The sequence below is a fragment of the Esox lucius genome, chromosome 3 (genome assembly GCF_011004845.1).
Source record: "Esox lucius isolate fEsoLuc1 chromosome 3, fEsoLuc1.pri, whole genome shotgun sequence".
NCBI lineage: Eukaryota > Metazoa > Chordata > Actinopteri > Esociformes > Esocidae > Esox > Esox lucius.
The window spans coordinates 24,039,745-24,058,436 of NC_047571.1; the positions used below are offsets into that span (position 1 = coordinate 24,039,745).

At 41.2% G+C, this 18,692-nt stretch overlaps 1 protein-coding gene across 1 annotated transcript; it reads left to right on the top strand.

Annotated features, from left to right (window-relative positions):
- The first annotated feature begins 3,422 nt into the window (after positions 1-3,422).
- LOC105022449 (serine/threonine-protein kinase NIM1) lies at positions 3,423-9,651 on the top strand. Its single transcript, XM_010890877.5, has 4 exons — positions 3,423-3,935; positions 4,347-4,655; positions 7,188-7,456; positions 8,572-9,651. Exons 1-4 carry the CDS (start codon positions 3,863-3,865, stop codon positions 9,316-9,318), a joined length of 1,398 nt encoding a protein of 465 aa, XP_010889179.3. The 5' UTR covers positions 3,423-3,862; the 3' UTR covers positions 9,319-9,651.
- The last annotated feature ends 9,041 nt before the right edge of the window (positions 9,652-18,692 follow it).

The window sequence follows — 18,692 nt, forward strand, 5'->3', positions numbered from 1 at the left end:
AAACTGTTGCTGATTCAAAGGCATTAATCATCTTCTATCTCAGAGGGAAGGTGTTTAGCACCTGGACTTAAAACAGAAACCGGGCTAAAGCACATAAACGGGATCAGCATGGGGCAGAGCAGAGCCTGTCTTTGGAGAAAGAGTGACGCCTTTGTGTTTATTCGTCATCCAGCCAAATGGCCACTGTCTTCCCAGGGGTTTGAATCTCAGCGCAGCCTGCCATCTTCCATCATCGCTCTCCCGGTCTTTTGTTTTCTCTCGGAGCAAAGGAGAGGGGAATGTTTTGGAAGGAAAATAAACGATGCAATGTTTGACAGACGTTGTTAGGCGTTTGTTAAAGTCTTAACCGTAATCTATTTCAGAAAAGGATTTGATTCAGGCCTAGACATTCCATAATATAAAAGACAAGTTTGTCTTTTTCTGAAAACATTCTAGAGCTCCATAGTAATGCCAATGGGTGTGCCTAGGTCCACTTGTTTTTTTCTTTCTAAAAGTGGCCAAATTAAGTCTGTGAAAGTAAAAGCAACACGTATGCATTGTGTGTTATTCGTTGTCTTGATGTTGATCCCATAAGCCTGTGTATTAAGACATCCATTATTCTTTGATGTGTTTGATGTGTTTGTCCTGATCCTCTCCTGTCTCACCTGGATCACTGGATCAACATCAGGTGGCTGGGGTCACACCTTAACACAGATCAGACACCCTAATTAGAACGACCCAGCCAGCTGTAGTTTCTATTGGATCTTCCTTCATCCGGTCACACAGAATAACACAGTTTCATGTTTGATCAAAATGAACCCAAATCCCATACATTCTGTGAAATAATCACCAGAGAACACAGCACCAAAGGAACCAAGTAACGTCGGCATGGGTACCTGTATCATTCACGATATGTTAGGTTGCGTGCTTTGTGAACACAATATGCTTCTCCTGAATATAAAGAAAAGAAAGATACTAATAATAACTCAGCGAACAGTGCCTTGCTCTGGTCCACATGTGCTACGCAATTGACTGATCTAGAATGGGACCCATGGCATCACATTAAGTGTTTCTCATGCAGGAAGAAATTGAGCATTTGGGAATACAAAGGAATGTCAAGTAAATACAGAGTTGGAAGATTGAGGAAAAATAAATGAAGAACTGATAATTGTAACTTGAAAACAAGCAATGGACAAAGCATCAGTATCTGTAGATAAGCAACATATCTATATTGTGTACCAGAATGGTTACTGGTCTTTAGATAACAAAGTGATAGATATTTAATCATCAGTGTCAGAAAGCACTTGGGGTGACAGGGTGGCCTATATATATTTTTTTTTTTGAGCATCTGACCAGTAAAGTGTTACTTGATAACAATACTTTTCTTTGCCAAGCATAAAAAAAAGAAATTATAAAAAAAAACTGTTGAATACTTCTTACCTCACATCCCCCATATTTAAATTTTACCCAATTGAACTGTATTCCTTCCATGAATATCCACACTTTCCACAGGTGGCGCTGTAGCACTATCTTCCAGCAGTTGTGTTGTTTGTTTACGTCTCACTATTGCCTCACAATCAAGCTTCCCCCTTTCGTAAAAAATAACTACTTGTTAGAGCCAATTAATCATTGGCTCTAATCTTCTCATCCATCCTTTTTTAACCATGTTGCTTACACATCATAACTACTTGCAAGAGTCTATCCCTTTTGCACATAAAAAATCTAAATCACCAACACTGAAACACTAAATCACAAACATTCCAATAATCATAATGATGAACTCTACAAACACAATGAAACATTGTATTGTCTGTCATTGTTGATTATTGGGTGGGGTTGCAACAGGCCACAGTCCTTCTGTTGGTGCACTAATCATGGACTCTTTGATTGGCCAGATGCTGTGATCTAGTCTGGCATTGGTACAATTGATCTGTTGCATGCTCTTACAAGAGAATAAATATTGCCACTGATTTTACAGTCTGAGATTGTGGGTGGACATTTGGGCATGGGATCCATAAACTAAGTTCACAATGTTATTGCTTAGCTTGGCTTGTACACCACTGTAGCTGTGTAGTTTGTTCACCTGTGTGTGTGTGTGTGTGTGTGTGTGTGTGTGTGTGTGTGTGTGTGTGAGATAACTCCCGGGATGCCTTGTCTTCCTCTCACCAGACCAGAGAGCCACAGACTAGTAAGCACTTACTGCCGAGCCGCAGTAAGTGTGAATCATCAAGTCAGTGATTCTATTTCTGTGTGGACCCCTGATTACTGGTAATAAATATGTCACGTCTGTGTGTCTGCTGCTGTATAATCCCATTGCATGTGCCGGTTGACTTAGTGTCTGACTGGCCGAGGGATTAGGTATTCAGGATTATTGTCTCATAGCCTCCACCGCAGAATGGATACCATCACATGCAGCTCATGCTCGCCGAACAACGACTGACAGACGATCACTACTGACCCACTCTCAAGGTCTGTCACAGTCCTGTTGGGATCTCGCCTCTGGTCTGGCTGCGCGTGTATCCACACTTATTCTTATGTACGGTCTATGTAGTGAGCTAAAATCTCTGGACAGCTCTTGTCCCATGACACCATCTCCTGTCATGCCTCACCTCTAGGCCAATTTAATGGGCCACCCCGTCCGTCAGAGGTTGAATGTACGCCAGCAGAGTCCCTGACAGCTCTGACCCACTCCGTTACCTAGTTGCCTGTCCTTATCACGTGTTTGCCGGTTCTCTCTTAGTACCTTATGGTTTTCAAGCACTTCCAGTACCTCCAACAGTACATCCATTTGATTGTAAACTGGACATACACACCTGACTTTGGCCTGAAGGAGCCAATTCACCCTATACCTGTCCAGTGACCTGAGGAGAGCCTCACGTGTTTTCATACCTTATACCAGGACAGTTGATGATTCATACAGCCTGTCATGAGTAATATAGAGGATGCACATGTAGACCAGTGGACAGCAGGCTAACAGCTCTGGTCCTGCCTGTCAAAGAATGTTCTCATCATATCTGGGTCAGCGGTTTGTGATGACCTGCCTGCCATCTGCCAAAGTGACCTTGTCACAAAACCTGTCGGGCCGCACCTATGATTCATACAGCCCAAGTGTCTCAGTGACAGTCCTGGGTCCGGCCACTGAAGACTTTCAGGTTTTATCCTGACCAGCTGTATGTTGAAGTTGTATGTAGGCTACTCTAAGGGAGCAGAGCTGCCATCCCACAAGGGCCTGTGGTTATTTCTAACACAGGATTAAAGGAAGAAATTCACAGAATATTCACAGATAATTTGACCAGATTAGTAAAAATGAATGGCCCTATGGATGTCGCACAGCCTTTAAACCCAAGCCGAAAGAATCTCACCCATGGATCTCTGTGGCTGGATCATGGCTTGGTCAGACAGTCAGGGGACGGGTCCAGTCTAGGGGTTAAATACCCTTTGTAGAATGCTCTGCCTCAGTGGGAGGAGCCAGACACAGAGGGGATTATGGGTCTTGACATAGCAGAAAGGCACTGTCTTGCTGACAGCACTACCTGACAGGACAGACCAGCTCACAGAGAGTGAGAGAGCGTGTGAGAGAGAGAGGGAGAGAATAACTAGGTTCACTGGCGGAGAGTTCGTCCATTTTTATCCACCAAAGCTTGGTCATCTAACTAAGAGACACTTGCGTAAAATATGTTATTGATTAATCCATGTAAATTGTCTCCCGTTGCATTCCACCTGTGTGTGAAGAGGATTTCCCAAATCCCCCAGGACCAACATTGACTAAGTAAAACAACAATAAGAGAAATAACTACTACTACAATTAGGTTAGTCTCTGAGTGTTAGGAACGTCTAGGTACTGTGTCTTACCTTCTGGGGCAGCACACATAATCCATCAGATATGTTTCAGAACCAGAGAAAAAGCATCAGAGCTGTGAGGAGTAACAGGACAGCCACTAAAGAGAACGAGATATGTAAGTAAAGACTTGATATACACCTTTTATTTATTTACTTATTAATATAAATGCATTTACATGTTTTCTCTTTTTGTTCAACCTTAACAGTGTCTCAGCACCATCACAGTCTTAGTGGTTGATGTCAAATTACCTTATAAACTCTAGTCTTTTTAAATCTCACTGAGCAATGTTATGATACGCTGATGCTGAAACTCACTGTACCAGTAATGTTTATAATAGATATGGGAATTCCACAATAATTTTGACCAAATAGTCTATAGAGGGAACAGGAAACTTGATGTTCCAGTGCTTAGCCCTGACTATTCAGTGACTTTTTGCCAAAGTTACATCCATAGATACATTCTAAATAGACTTTGTTATCATGTAACAACGTTTATGTTCTCGTTGTTCCTATGTCTTGGCTCCTAGGGGACAATGCTCAGCACACCATAGCTCTGAGGTGTGGAGACCAGAAGGACAGATTAAAGGAGGAGATCATCAAGAAGAACATTGAAGAGAACCAGCTGAGGTCTGGTGGAGAGGAGGTGGAGGAGGTTGAGCAGGAGAAGCCGATGAGACACAGTGTGTTTGAGAAAGCGGTCTACAACCTGGCACACACTGAAAAAATTATGAATGATCTGACATTTGGAAGAAGGATATCCTTCTACGAGCTGAAAGGGGAGATCGGCTTTGGAAACTTCTCCCAGGTCAAACTGGGCATCCATGACTTGACCAAAGGTGACAGTATAGCCCTCTAACATGAAATCTCTAAAACAAAATCTGTACTACGAATACACAGCATTTTGACAACTTATCTCATGTCTGTCTTGGAACAATGCCTATACATGTAATATGGTAACTTATCAATCAAGTGCTTTGTGAGTTTATGGTTTCTCCAGCATTTTCCCTCCCTGGGGGGTCATTACTTCACTAGCAGTTCTTAGACTGATACCTTCACAGACTACTGTAGAACTTAACAACTCTTTCTCATGTGGACTCTACCAGGCTGTCAGGCCTCACATTTTTGCTAATATTTGATTATATCTTTTCATGTGACAACACTGAAGAAATGACACTTTGCTACAATGTAAAGTAGTGAGTGTACAGCTTGTATAACAGTGTAAATTTGCTGTCCCCTCAAAAGTGACTACACCTCTAAGTGAAAATGGCCTAATTGGGCCCAATTAGCCATTTTCCCTCCCCGGTGTCATGTGACTCGTTAGTGTTACAAGGTCTCAGGTGTGAATGGGGAGCAGGTGTGTTACATTTGGTGTTATCGCTCTCACAATCCCTCATAATGGTCACTGGCACCTCATGGCAAAGAACTCTCTTAGGATCTGAAAAAAAGAATTGTTGCTGTCACGTTTCATAGAGGGAGACGGAGGCAGGTGCAGAATCTCGAGGCGTTTCTTTTTAATGAACACAAAAGCATAGAAAGCAAAACGGAGTGCCGGGCACTACAAGAAACTCAGAGGTTCAGGAGTTCAGAAGCACATAAAACATGACACGCAGACGTGCACAATGACCGACAGGGAGAAAATGGCAGAACTAAATACACAGACTAACGAGGAGAACAGAAACAGGTGGGGGCTAAACACAGGTGAAAATAATATACTGATTAACTGAAACAAGAACAGGAAAGACCATACATGGACAAGACAAGTCAAGGACAAACAGAAAACATGAAGCGGGACGGTCCCCTCAGGCTGGGACCTTTACAGTTGCTCTACATAAAGATGGCCTAGGCTATAAGAAGGTTGCCAAGACCCTGAAACTGAGCTGCAGCACGGTCGCTAAGACCATACCGCGGTTTGACTGGACAGGTTCCACTCAGAACAAGCCTCGCCATGATCGACCAAAGAAGTTGAGTGCACCTGCTCAGCGTCATATCCAGAGGTTGTCTTTGGGAAATAGACGTATGAGTGCTGCCAGCATTGCTGCAGAGGTTGAAGGGGTGGGGGATCAGCCTGTCAGTGCTCAGACCATACACTGCACACTGCATCAAATTGGTCTGCATGGCTGTCGTCCCAGAAGGAAGCCTCTTCTAAAGATGATGCACAAGAAAGCCCACAAACAGTTTGCTGAAGACAAGGAGACTAAAGACATGGATTACTGGAACCGTGTACTGTGGTCTGATGAGACCAAGATAAACTTATTTGGTTCAGATGGTCTCAAGTGTGTTTGGCGGCAATCAGGTGAGGATAACAAAGACAAGTGTGTCTTGCCTACAGTCAAGCATGGTGGTGGGAGTGTCATGGACTGGGGCTACATGAGTGCTGCCGGCACTGGGGAGCTACAGTTCATTGAGGGAACCATGAATGCCAGCATGTACTGTGACATACTGAAGCAGAGCATGATCCCCTCTCTTCGGAGACTGGGCTGCAGGTCAGTATTCCAACATGATAACGACCCCAAACACACCTTCAAGACGACCACTGCCTTGCTAAAGAAGCTGAGGGTAAAGGTGATGGAATGGCCAACCTAAACCCTATTGAGCATCTGTGGGGCATCCTCAAATGGAAGGTGGAGGAGCGCAAGGTCTCTAACATCCACCAGCTCCGTGATGTCTTCATGGAGGAGTGGAAGAAGACTCCAGTGGCAACCTGTGAAGCTCTGGTGAACTCCATGCCCAGGATGGTTAAGGCAGTGCTGGTAAGTAATAGTGGCCACACAAAATATTGACACTTTGGGCCCAATTTGAAAATGTTCACTTAGGGGTGTACTCAATTTTGTTGAGTTTAGACATTAATGGCTGTCTGTTGAGTCATTTTGAGGGGACAGCAAATATACATTGTTATAGAAGCTGTACACTCACTACTTTACATTGCAGCAAAGTGTCATTTCTTCAGTGTTGTCACATGAACAGATATAATCAAATATTTGTAAAAATGTGAGGGGTGTACTAACTTTCGTGAGATACTGTAAAGCCTTCCACCTTACCTTGCTAATGTTTCCTTGTTGCCATTCTGCACAGTAAGTCTTGGAAGAGGGACCTATTCAGGTTAATCCAACATGTGAGAAAACAATGGCAATAATCTCATCAAACTATCGCTAATCACTGTAGATTGAGCCTGTTGCACATGTCTTTTACTCCATGCCTAGTTTAAGGATTGAGGACAACAGCCAGCTTCAGAAAAGCTGAAGAGATTAAGAGAAACAAAAGAGCTTATTGAAATCCCATTTATAAACATGATAACCTTATCTGAATGTCTGTCTGTCACTTTCTCCCTCCCATCTCTCTCTCCATCTCTCTGTGATTCTCTCACCCAGAGAGAGTGGCAGTTAAGATACTAGATAAAGTCAAACTGGACAAGAGATCCCACACGTTGTTTGCCTCAGAAATAGGCTGCATGGAAAGGCTGTCTCACCCGAACATAGTGTATCTGTATGAGGTGATTGAGACGTTTAAACGCCTGTACCTGGTGATGGAGTATGCTGGCGGAGGAGACCTGTTCTCTCGCATTGCCACCAGGGGGAGACTCTCGGACCTGGAGAGTAAACTCATCTTTGCCCAGATACTGGCAGCAGTTCAACACATGGTGCGTACCTGTCTTAAGCAGTCAAATACAGATGCTGCCTATTCCGTACAAGGCCATATTTAGAACTCCACAAATAATGGGGTCATGAGTCGCTGCAATCCCGACCTCTGCCCAAGAATATTTTGCTCTTTGCTGACTTGAATAAATACAAAACACTCACATGATAAACAATGAAAAATAAACAAATTTAAGAGGCCGTCAATCTGGGATGGACAACCCCCTGTGCCAACAGCCTTCTCTGGACACCTCTGCAAGATTTAATAAAATGATAAACACGTTTTATTACATGTGTAGGTTGTATACTTCACACTAACCCTAACCCTGTCTCTAAAGTACAAATTCCCATAATATCTAACCTATAACATATAGAAGCAGTTACCACCGAACAAAACCATTGTATTGGCTAAGTGGTCCCTTTAGTTTCCTCTGATTTATGTAGGTTTGAGCTTGATTTAAAAGTCTTGGCTCCATTATTCTTCCTGTGTCTCTTGCCTTCCCAAAGTTTAGCTTTGTTTTGCTGTATCATTCCATTTTCCTTCAAGAATTGAAACTCAGGGTCAATCACTGTTTTGATACAAAGGAATGCCTTTCACAAATTGTCATTCTACTCTTGTGTTTCACTAACGTCAATTTATCATGGACTGAGACTCAATGGAAATGTACCTAGTTACTTATCACCACTCTATTTAAGTTTGTGTAGCTTGGATATTAGCCAGGATCCTAAATCACTTTGATATCAGGAAATGAAACTACAAGACAAGAATGTTTTCAATGAAACCAATTGGGTTAAAAATGTTAGCTAATATTAGCTAGCCAGCAAACCAGCTATTCAAGCTAGCAAACCAACCATTGCTAAAGGAAATATTTTATGAAACCAAGATCCCTGCCTGTCTGCCTATCTTCACTTAGCAAGACACAAGTAGATACAGGACTGATCCCACATACAGCAGTGTTCTACCAAGGTCTGACCATAGGCCGCTAGTCAAAGTAATGTAATACATAGTGAATAGAGTGACTTCCTTTGACACACCAATGGCGAGTTCCTATAGCAACAAGTCAAAGGACTGCGTGCAAAATAACCTTTCTTAATGTTCCTTGTTTTTGTCGTCTTCCAGCACGACAACAATATAGTGCACAGGGACCTAAAGGCTGAGAATGTGTTCTGCACAACGGCCTACTGCATCAAGGTGGGCGACTTCGGCTTCAGCACCTGCTTGCGACCCGGCAACTTCCTCACCACCTTCTGCGGCTCCCCTCCGTACGCTGCCCCGGAGCTCTTCAAGGACAAGGGCTACCTGGGTCAGTCAGCTGACATTTGGGCCCTGGGTGTATTACTGTACTTCATGACCACCGCCATGCTGCCTTTCAACGCTGCCAACCTCAGTAAGCTGAAGGCTTGCATCCTGCTGGGCTCCTACACCATCCCAGCCTACGTGTCGGAACCCTGCCACCGCGTCATCCAGGGAATCTTGAGGCCTGTGCCTGCGGACCGTCTCAGCCTGACCCATATTATGACCTCCGCTTGGCTTAAAGGTGTTGAATATCCCCAGGTTTACCCCTCCACCCGTCTGACCCCAGCCCTCCTGGCCGAGCCTTCACGGGTACTGGGGTCTGACGAGCTGAGTGTGAAGACAGCCCTGGAGGACCTGGGCATTACAGAGAGCCACTTAGTGAACAACGCCGGTCAGGACCTGAGGAGCCCTGTGACAGGCACCTATAGGATCTTACTGCACCGTATCCAGAAGAGAAAGGCAGTGGAGGCTGTGGGATACAATGCTATCTGTCCCAAAGACTTCCAGATGAAGAGACGCTGGAGCGAGGGAAATCTGATAAAACCCTCTGCTGTATGCATCATCATGTAGAGGGTTGAGGTTGATAGCCGTGGTGATATGGTGTGTCACCGTGTAAATCATCCAATCAGATTCAAATATCAAATGTTACACTAACGTATAAGCTTCTTGGTTGTTTTGTTTTCAGGAGGCAGCAGTCAGCAGTTAGCCTAGCCAGCAGTTATGGAGTCAAACTGCAACCGAAAGGTTTGCCAGATTGAATCCCAATCTACAATTGTATATTAACGGAAATATTGTATATTATTTGTATCTACAGATTTTTTGGGAGGGTTATTTGTTATATGTCAGGTATGTTATTATTTGCATTAAAGTACTTTTTTCACATTAAAGGAATATAATAAGTTATATTTTATTGTTTGCTATTTATTTATACAAAGAGTGTTAATGTTAAAGTCAAGATCGTACAATTGACATTTTGTTTACTTACTGAAGTGAGCAATTAAAAGGTCCTTTGAAATGTTGTATTACAATGTAATATGGGTACATTCCATAAGGTTTCAGCCTGATCCAGTTGCCCCAGCTACTCACAATCCACAGTGGGTCGTTTATATCCTTTGTTTTTCTATTCCTTTCTCTTTGCCATGGTGTGGGCCTTAGTCAAAAAATCTGCTTGCAGCAAAAATCCATTCAGATGTTAGACTGAGATTTTGTATGTTGTTATAGCCGTCTAACACTGACCCACTATCCATATAGCTCTTTTGTGTTCTCATGTTGTGCCTGCTTTTCTGGGTATCACACCTGTTTATCCTAGCTAATCGGCCTTTCAGTTCAGGCACTGTGCTGCTTACTACAGGAAGTAGAACAGAGCATGTGCACAAACTTTGATGTTCATAGATTTGGTGGGGGATATCATCTAACAGAAATCATATTTCATTATTTTAAAACACAATAATTTATACACTGGACTCATAAGAAAGTTATATATCTCTCTCTCTACTCACACATTAGTCCATTAGTCCTTAGGAAACTCATATCCAGAGCGAATTTCACCAGCAAGTCTATATAATATATGTTATTTTCTTTCTTATGGCTGCAGGACGGCAGCAAGACATGTCAGACAACCATTTATATATCATCTTTCAGCGTCGGCAGTGCCAATACCCTGAGGCCTCGCTTTAATGCTCAACACATTTTACCTTCGGCATTTATTACTGTGACAATTGGTCTCTCCACCCTATCCCACACACCTGGAAAGTAAAACAAATCATCTGAAGTCAGACAGGCAGAAAGCTAGTCTTACATTAACCCCTACTGTACCAAACTAAATGCTAGCTTAGAAGCATGTAGAAATAATGTGTGTGGATAAATACAATATATAATTCAGATAGTGAAGAAAGCTTCGGTGAAATTCTTATGGATTGATCATTCCAATGAAACTGTTAGCAGGCATACATTTTGATGTTGCTCTGCCCAGAGCCATGTATTAACATTTATTTATTTGCCTGATAGCCAACAATGTACTCCTTGGAACAAGGCATGTCCTGTCAGGATTTAAAAAACCTGTTTTATAATGTGTAATTGAGTGCACCAGCTAATAATTTGTTCTGCTTCATATACTAACTGCTGTACTTACTAATCTCTTTATAAAAGTCAATGAACTGCAAGTGAATCCAATTTAATTGAGTTCAATCACTTTAAACAGGTAAATACCAAGTGATGGTATTTCCTGAGTAAATATTGTAGTTCCCCTGGTGTTAATATTATGTGAGCATCTCACTGATTACACGCTAAAAGTCTGCTACCTCATGTATGGAATCCCAGGAATGACAAAGGTCAGTAAAAGGTTAATAAGCATCAATATATAAAACATTTATTTAAATGGACTTAATTAATTTATCTCATATGTCACAAATTACTGAGCCAGTGTTATGTGTGTAGACTATAATACCTTAAACAATCAATCAAATGTATTTATAAAGACCTTATTACATCAGCAGTTGTCACAAAGTGATTTTACAAAACACCCAGCCTGAAACCCCAAGGAGCAAACAACAACAGTGTTGAAGCGTACGAAACGTAGGAGGAACCTAGAGAAGAACAAGGCTGAGGAGGTGACCATACCTCTTTTGGCTGTGGCTGGTGAATGTTTTAAGAATAAAAATTGTAGTAATTAATAAATGCAAATGGTGTATGTCTAGAGCCTGTAAAACATAATCCAGGTCAGAAGCATGGCCAGATGGACAAAGACAGGGACAATCTGTGGGAATTGTCAGTGGGAATGGTCAGTGGAGTGGCGGCTTGAATCGTCAGGTGTTGCCTTGATCTGCAACACAACCAGGAGGTTGGGACAGCTACAGGGACAGCTACACATCTTTCAAGCCTGGTACTCCTAAGGTGTGATCCAAGACCTCATGTCCTCCTAAATTCAGACAGAGCTGGAGACAAGGAAAAGTTTGAGAGCGCATTCCTTAGATTAACAACGATTGAAAATGGAGAAGGAGAACTGACCCCAACTCCCCCAGAACAATAACAACGCAGTGTAAAACCTTGGGGTTTAGACAGTGACACTGGCAGGAAGTCAATCCACCCACATTGCCAAGCATCAAGCATTAATGTGTTATGTTGAATGGACTGATGTTGAACAACACCTTTGCTGTTGAAGAATTACAGCAACCATACTTTGGTTGCTGTAATTCTTTGCTCAACTACATTTTATGTGGAGTGTCAATTAAACACTAGTTGCTCCTTTGTCAATAATGCCGCGTAGAGTTGACAACAATTTCCAATGGCTTACCGCCAATTTACGGACACATTCTCTTGGGGAAAATAACACAAGGAAGGTATCACATTTATGAAATTATTATTGTTAATGAGGAGGACAGATCATGTCAAACGAATATTTAATAAAAGAGTTTGGAGCTCATCACAGATTTGCCCCAAAAATTAAGGAGGACATTTATTATTTTGACAGTACACATGGCTTAAAATGATCATGAATCATAACATGTATAATTTATTCTTGTAGTCAGGAAGTTGACACCTTTTTCCCCATATAAAATTCAAGATGTTTGAGAGTGGACTACTTCAGCAGTATTTACCTGTGTTTGTAAGAGATATAAGAATGTACACTGAGCTCCTTCCACAGCAAGCTAAAAATTGCTGAATGGGCCAATTCAATGATACATAACTTATGTATAGCTCAAACAGTTTGAATATTGTCAATGAGAGCAATCGCGTGTGTAACAACAATTTGCTAACCGCATAAAAGTTCTGGAAGACTGGAAAATCAAATCTGATCCTGTCAGCTGCTGACAGCCTCAACATTTGATAATGAACACTGTCACCACTGACAAAGCAAGAGTGGTTAAGAGCTTAAAGTATCCCTTTTTCTGTTTCGGCCATGCATTCAAATGCCTCTCCCCCTGTTTCCCTTCACCTCCTGTTTGCCTTTAAGCCAATAGTTTTGCTGGAGTCTGGTTCATTCCCAATCAGCTAGGCTTGATGTCCTGGGCCCAAATTTCTATAGCGGTCGCATGGTTTAAATTAATAAATGTTTGTAATTCCAGGCTGGGAGTGAAGTAAACAATGACTTTATGTGGATTATGGCACCTTGGGCCTTCAGACAATCCAAGGACAGAGGAAATTCATCCAAATATGATTTTTCAACAAACTATCCCTTTAACCACCCACTTTAGGGCCTGGCAAACCCACATGTGGTACCGGGGTATGGTTCAGCCAGTCAAGAAGCGCTCGATGGCGCAACAGTAAAATTTGGAGAGGACCCAGGGTGGCATGCCAAACCTCTTTAGTCACCGTGGAGAGTAGAGCCGCTGTTACGCTCTCTTGACGACATTGGTGGCGTTGACAGTCCATGACAAGACCTTGACAATGTGATTATAGAGGAACTAAAAACTGATGATGTTGATTGGGGACGGTTCCATTCTCTCCTTCAACAATCATCTCCTTCGCTTGCTAGCTTGTTCACACTCAAATGAGAGTGGCCGAGCGTGGCCTGGGTCTAGTGGATCAAAGTTATACTCATGATAACCATGTTTAGCCATCTTTATGTGAGTGCCAACAAGCTAGCAAACACGCATGTGGTACCACGCATGACCTGCTATTGTCACCCAGTGCATTAAGGGTCGGAAGCTAAGGTGATCTTTGATTGCTTACTCGCACGCAACATAACTCTGCATTTTAATAAAGTTTTGCATGGCCCTCTCCTGCCCTCTCAAACGCTCCAGTCTCCAGCCTTAATTTCAGGAAAAACAGGGAATTTGTTGAAAGTTACTGGAGTGTTGCAACAATAGGGATAGCACAACATAAGGTGACAGATTCAGCTGTTACAGGCAACACGGACATTATTCCCATAAGAACATTAGCTCAGAGAGTTCCTACGTCTTTTCCCCCAGGGCCCCTTATATAAAATTAAAAACTACATTTTCTGTAGTTCAACAACATATATAACATGTCAGCTATTTTATAGTAGTAATAATACATGTATGTGATTCATCCAAATGTTATTGAAATACCTAAGAATTTATACAAACATTATAAATTTTATTAATTAAAATAAAAGATTCCAAATGTGCTCCTTGTGGGGATTGTGCAAGCTACAATGGATATAAAAAGTCTACACACCCCTGTGAAAATGCCTGGTTTTTGTGATGTAAAAGAATGAGACAATAATAAATCATGTCAGAACTTTTTCCACTTTTAATGTGAACAATTCAATTGAAATCTTTGAGGGGAAAAATGAAAAATAAAAACCTTACAATAACCTGGTTGCATAAGTGTGCACACCCTCTTATAACTGGGGATGTGGCTGTGTTCAGAATTAACCAATCACATTCAAACTCATGATAAATAGAGGTAATTACACACCTGCCATCATTTAAAGTGACTCTGATTAATCACAAATAAAGTTCAGCTGTTCGAGTAGGATTTGCCTGACATTTTCTTAGTTGCATCTCAGAGCAAAAGCCATGGTCTGCAGAGTGCTCCCAAAGCATTAGAGGGATCTCATTGTTGAAAGATATCAGTCAGGAGAAAGGTACAAAATAATTTCCAAAGCCTTAGATATATCATGGAACACAGTTAAGACAGTCATCATCAAGTGGAGAAAATATGGCACAACAGAGACATTACCAAGAACTGGACGTCCCTCCAAAATTGATAAAAGGACGAGAAGAAAACTGGTCAGGGAGGCTTCCAAGAGGCCTACAGCAACATTAAACATTAAACTGCAGGGATTTCTGGCAAGTACTGGCTGTGTGCTACATGTGACAACATTCTCCCGTATTCTTCATATGAATGGGCTATGGGGTAGGGTGGCAAGACGGAAACCTTTTCTTACAAAGTAAAACATCCAAGCCTGGCTGAAGTTTGCAAAGACAAACATCAAGTCCCCCAAAAGCACTAGGGAAAATGTGTTGTGGTCTGATGAAAACAAGGTTGAATTTTTTGGCCATAATTCCAAAAGGTATGTTTGGCGCAAAAACAACACTGCACATCACCCAAAGAACACCATGCCCACAGTGAGGCATGGTGGTGGCAGCATCATGCTTTGGGGCTTTTTTTCTTCAGTGGGAACTTAGTCAGGGTGGAGGGAATTATGAACAGTTCCAAATACCAGGCAATTTTGGCACAAAACCTTCAGGCATCCGTTAAAAAGCTGAAGATGAAGAGGAATTTCACCTTTCAGCACGACCACGACCCAAAGCACACATCCAAATCCACAAAAGCATGGCTTCACCAGAAGAAGATTAACGTTTTGGAATGGCCCAGCCCAGACCTGAATCCAATTGAACATCTGTGCGGTGATCTGAAGAGGGCTGAGCACAGATGTCCTTACAGATTTGGAGCGCTTTTGCAAAGAACAGTGGGCAAATATTGCCACGTCAAGATGTGCCATGCTAATAGACGCCTACCCAAAAAGACAGTGCTGTAATACAATCAAAAAAATCAACAACAAAAAAAACACTGTGTGGGCCATAGGGAACATTTACAAAAAAAATCTAAAGGTGCTTCAACAAAGTATTAGTTTAAGGGTGTGCACACTTATGCAACCAGGTTATTGAGTTTTTTATTTTTTATTCTTCCCCCTCGAAGATTTCAGTTTGTTTTTCAATTGAATTTTTCACATTATAGGTCACATTAAAGGTGGAAAAAGTTCTGACATGATTTATCTTGGTCTCATTCTTTTAAATCACAAGAACCTGGCATTTTAACAGGGGTGTGTAGACTTTTTATATCCACTGTATTTTGTAAAAGGCGGACTCCCTACAAGTATTTCAGAGTGAAGAGAAATGTTTATTTTAAAGTGTATTTATTGAAATTTTAAAACAGTTAGACTTCTGAATTGAAATATAGGGATATTTCATTTTATCAGTCAACATCATCAGAGCAACAGCAGAGAGTCATTTCAGATGAATTTATTTTTTCAGATGTAAATGCAATATCAGTATCAATAACAGCATTCAATACAATACTTTATGGTCATCGGCATGGTTGTTTATGCAGTTGGTAAAACAGCACTGATCAGATTTTCTAATAAAAGGTTTGCAGAGGCAAGTGAATTTGGTACAGGAATGCACAACATTTTCCAAGCAATTCTAATTATACTAAACTGTATGATTTGTTATATCAGCTGTGATTTAAATCCAGCCTAGGGTAATAAGAATATATGAAATATCATTATTGCCAGACCAGACACAAGAAGAGCAGAAAGATCAGTTTATTCTGCTGGAAGCTAGATTAATTTCTTGGTACACAACAACCTCCATGCTGACTGGATGGCCATTTTGAGTCAAAAGATTAAATATCTAAGTGTTGGATAGCCTGCTCCTATTTTGTGGCTGGTACACGCCAATGTAAACTGAAACTTGATATGAAATAATTAAACTTGTCACGTTTGTTTACTCTCTGTATCATAGTGTAAAAAGGTCCAAAGTCCAAATTCTTTGACTACTCAACTTAAGGTTCCAACTCCGTTGCTATTTTTCGGGTACATACATCTACCTCTCTGCCAAATTTTGTGCTTTTCACAAATTTTCCCAAGTATGCATTTTCAGCGTAACTATGCACCACTTGTGCTATTTGGGTTAAATATATTGTTTCTCAACCCTCAGAATAAAGCTTAAAAAAAGTTAAGGGTTGTCTTCATCTGTAAGTTGTTTAAGTCGTTGAGGTGCCAGAGTGGAAACAATCAATCTAAAAGTCAGCCAGCCCTGTCCAACCAGTAATTTGACTTCCAGTTAGATGCTATCCGAACAAACATGTCCGTTGTAACAGAGAACGACGAAGAGTCCAAGAAAACAGTAAGATCCTGTGCATTCCAAATGGAACCCTATCCTGTTGGGGGTTTCATTGGCCTCTGGTAAAACCTAGTGCACTATTTCGGTAATTGGATGCCGTTTGGAATCCATTATCATACTTTACAAACCTTGTCTGGTCATGGAATAAGACAGCCAGCATGACAGAGGATGTGAATGGACATGCTGCAGCCCGGCGAGAAAATATCGCCTGGGATCTTTGAGACCATGATAGATATCCTACTTGTCACAGTTGTTAATGAACTCAGATATTAATCAGTATTCGAACATTCAACAGTACAACACAAAGCTAGTCTTTGTATAAGTAATTGATGTAATGAATCAGTCTTGCAATTCATATCCTTTACTGTGATAAATATCTTCTTACACCAATCAAAAAGGTTGGTGGGAATATATATATATATATATATATATATATATATATATATATAATTAAAAACCATGAACAAGTTTCTTATTTGACTGAATAAGAACATAGAGCGGTATTTTGAACAGATATTAATAATTTGTTCCGTATTCATTCATCATCTTCCGCTTATCCGGGGCCGGGTCGCGGGGGCAGCAGTCTAAGCAGACCTGTATATTAATTTATTTTAATAGGCTACGCACAAAATCAATGATTGTAAGGTGACAGAGTGAAAGATGATAAGACCATACTTTTTCCCTTTGCTCAGGAGTCGAGGTTTTGTGCTCCTTACACCAGTCATGTGTCTTTCTGTGTTGGCCTTGGATACAAACGGTATGACAGTCATCTCTGCCACAAATGTCAGCCTTGTGAAGCTCACGACGTATCGTTTTTGTTGAGAACGGGTCACTGTGGTGCCAAATGTTTTAGGTTGTACATGTGGGACCATTGCGCAATTTGTATTCCAAACAATTAGAATATATTTTTCCAACAATGCTTTATATTCCGAGTTAACCACTCATGTGTTGATTGCGATGTGATTTAAGTAACATATATTCTATAGCTACCGGAGGAACTGATAATTGGATGTCACGTGACTGATTGCCGGAGATATTTTGATTGGCCGAAGTCCACCCCATTGGTTGCAAATAACAGTTTCGTCCACCATCAATGTCACTACTTCGAGTTTTATATTTTCTTATTGATGCCTAGAAGTAGTCGAACACATCGCCAGCGATATTATAAGCTTCTGATAAGTAAGCAAGCTATATCGAAATGCAATAGGCTATATTTCAAAACGTATTAATTGCCTAATTCAATTCCAAACGGCCGTAACGTGGTACTCACGATGCGCTTTATAAAGAGCGACCTGCGTGGTGGTTTGGAAAACAGGCGTAGGTCCGTAGTAACAAAGTCCATCTTAAAATATGAATTCAAAACTCTTCTTACTGGGATTGTTCTTCAACAAGCAAAACATTCATATATCACCTCTTTCAGAGGGTAGTCTTCCTTCACCGTGAGGCAATTACTTTGCCAGATCAGATATGTCATTGGCTAAAGTAGGGCATTGTTCTTTAGGGGTCGCAGGTCATTGGAATAATTTTTGAGTACACACCGCCAGTTCTTGTCCCCTAATCTTGTTAATTGTCCGTCTATTCCTGAATTTAAACTTTGACTTGCTAACACTGTTCCTCTTTGCCGATACAATTTATACATGTTACGAACATGCTGTCACGATTTGTTAGCCTGTTCCCCTTGACAGAATTTTGCAGTTTCTGTGACCAATTTGTGCAACAACTATTTTGGCGTCTTGGACTTCTGTTAGTTGCCTCATGGTGCTTTGATCACTGTGCTAATTGTCAGGCCACGCCTATAGCTGACATGTGAACAGGTAATTGGTAATCAACTTAATGCAACCTCTGCAGCTAGGTCTGTAACTGTGATTCAGTTACTTCAAAGTAAAAGTAACAGTCTTTTCCATGTGGAGTTTCCATTATTTTGTCCACCCTCTGTATATACCTCTATTACATTGATATACATGTTTTGTCCTGGAATGTTACAGAAAACATTCTGTGCCTTTTGATTTTAAGTTATTTTTCCATTTCAACCATTCATGCTGTCGTTGATTGAATAAATAAACCTTTAGTTGTCTGAAGTAATGTTATGCACAGTGCATTCTAAATCAATATCTATAGCCTTTGTTCACT

Coding starts and splice junctions, on each gene's coding strand:
- LOC105022449 (XM_010890877.5), top strand. CDS start 3,863: ATGTTTCAGAACCAGAGAAAAAGCATCAGAGCTGTGAGGAGTAACAGG. Junction 3,936..4,346: donor CACTAAAGAGAACGAGATAT/GTAAGTAAAGAC, acceptor CTTGGCTCCTAG/GGGACAATGCTCAGCACACC. Junction 7,457..8,571: donor TGGCAGCAGTTCAACACATG/GTGCGTACCTGT, acceptor GTCGTCTTCCAG/CACGACAACAATATAGTGCA.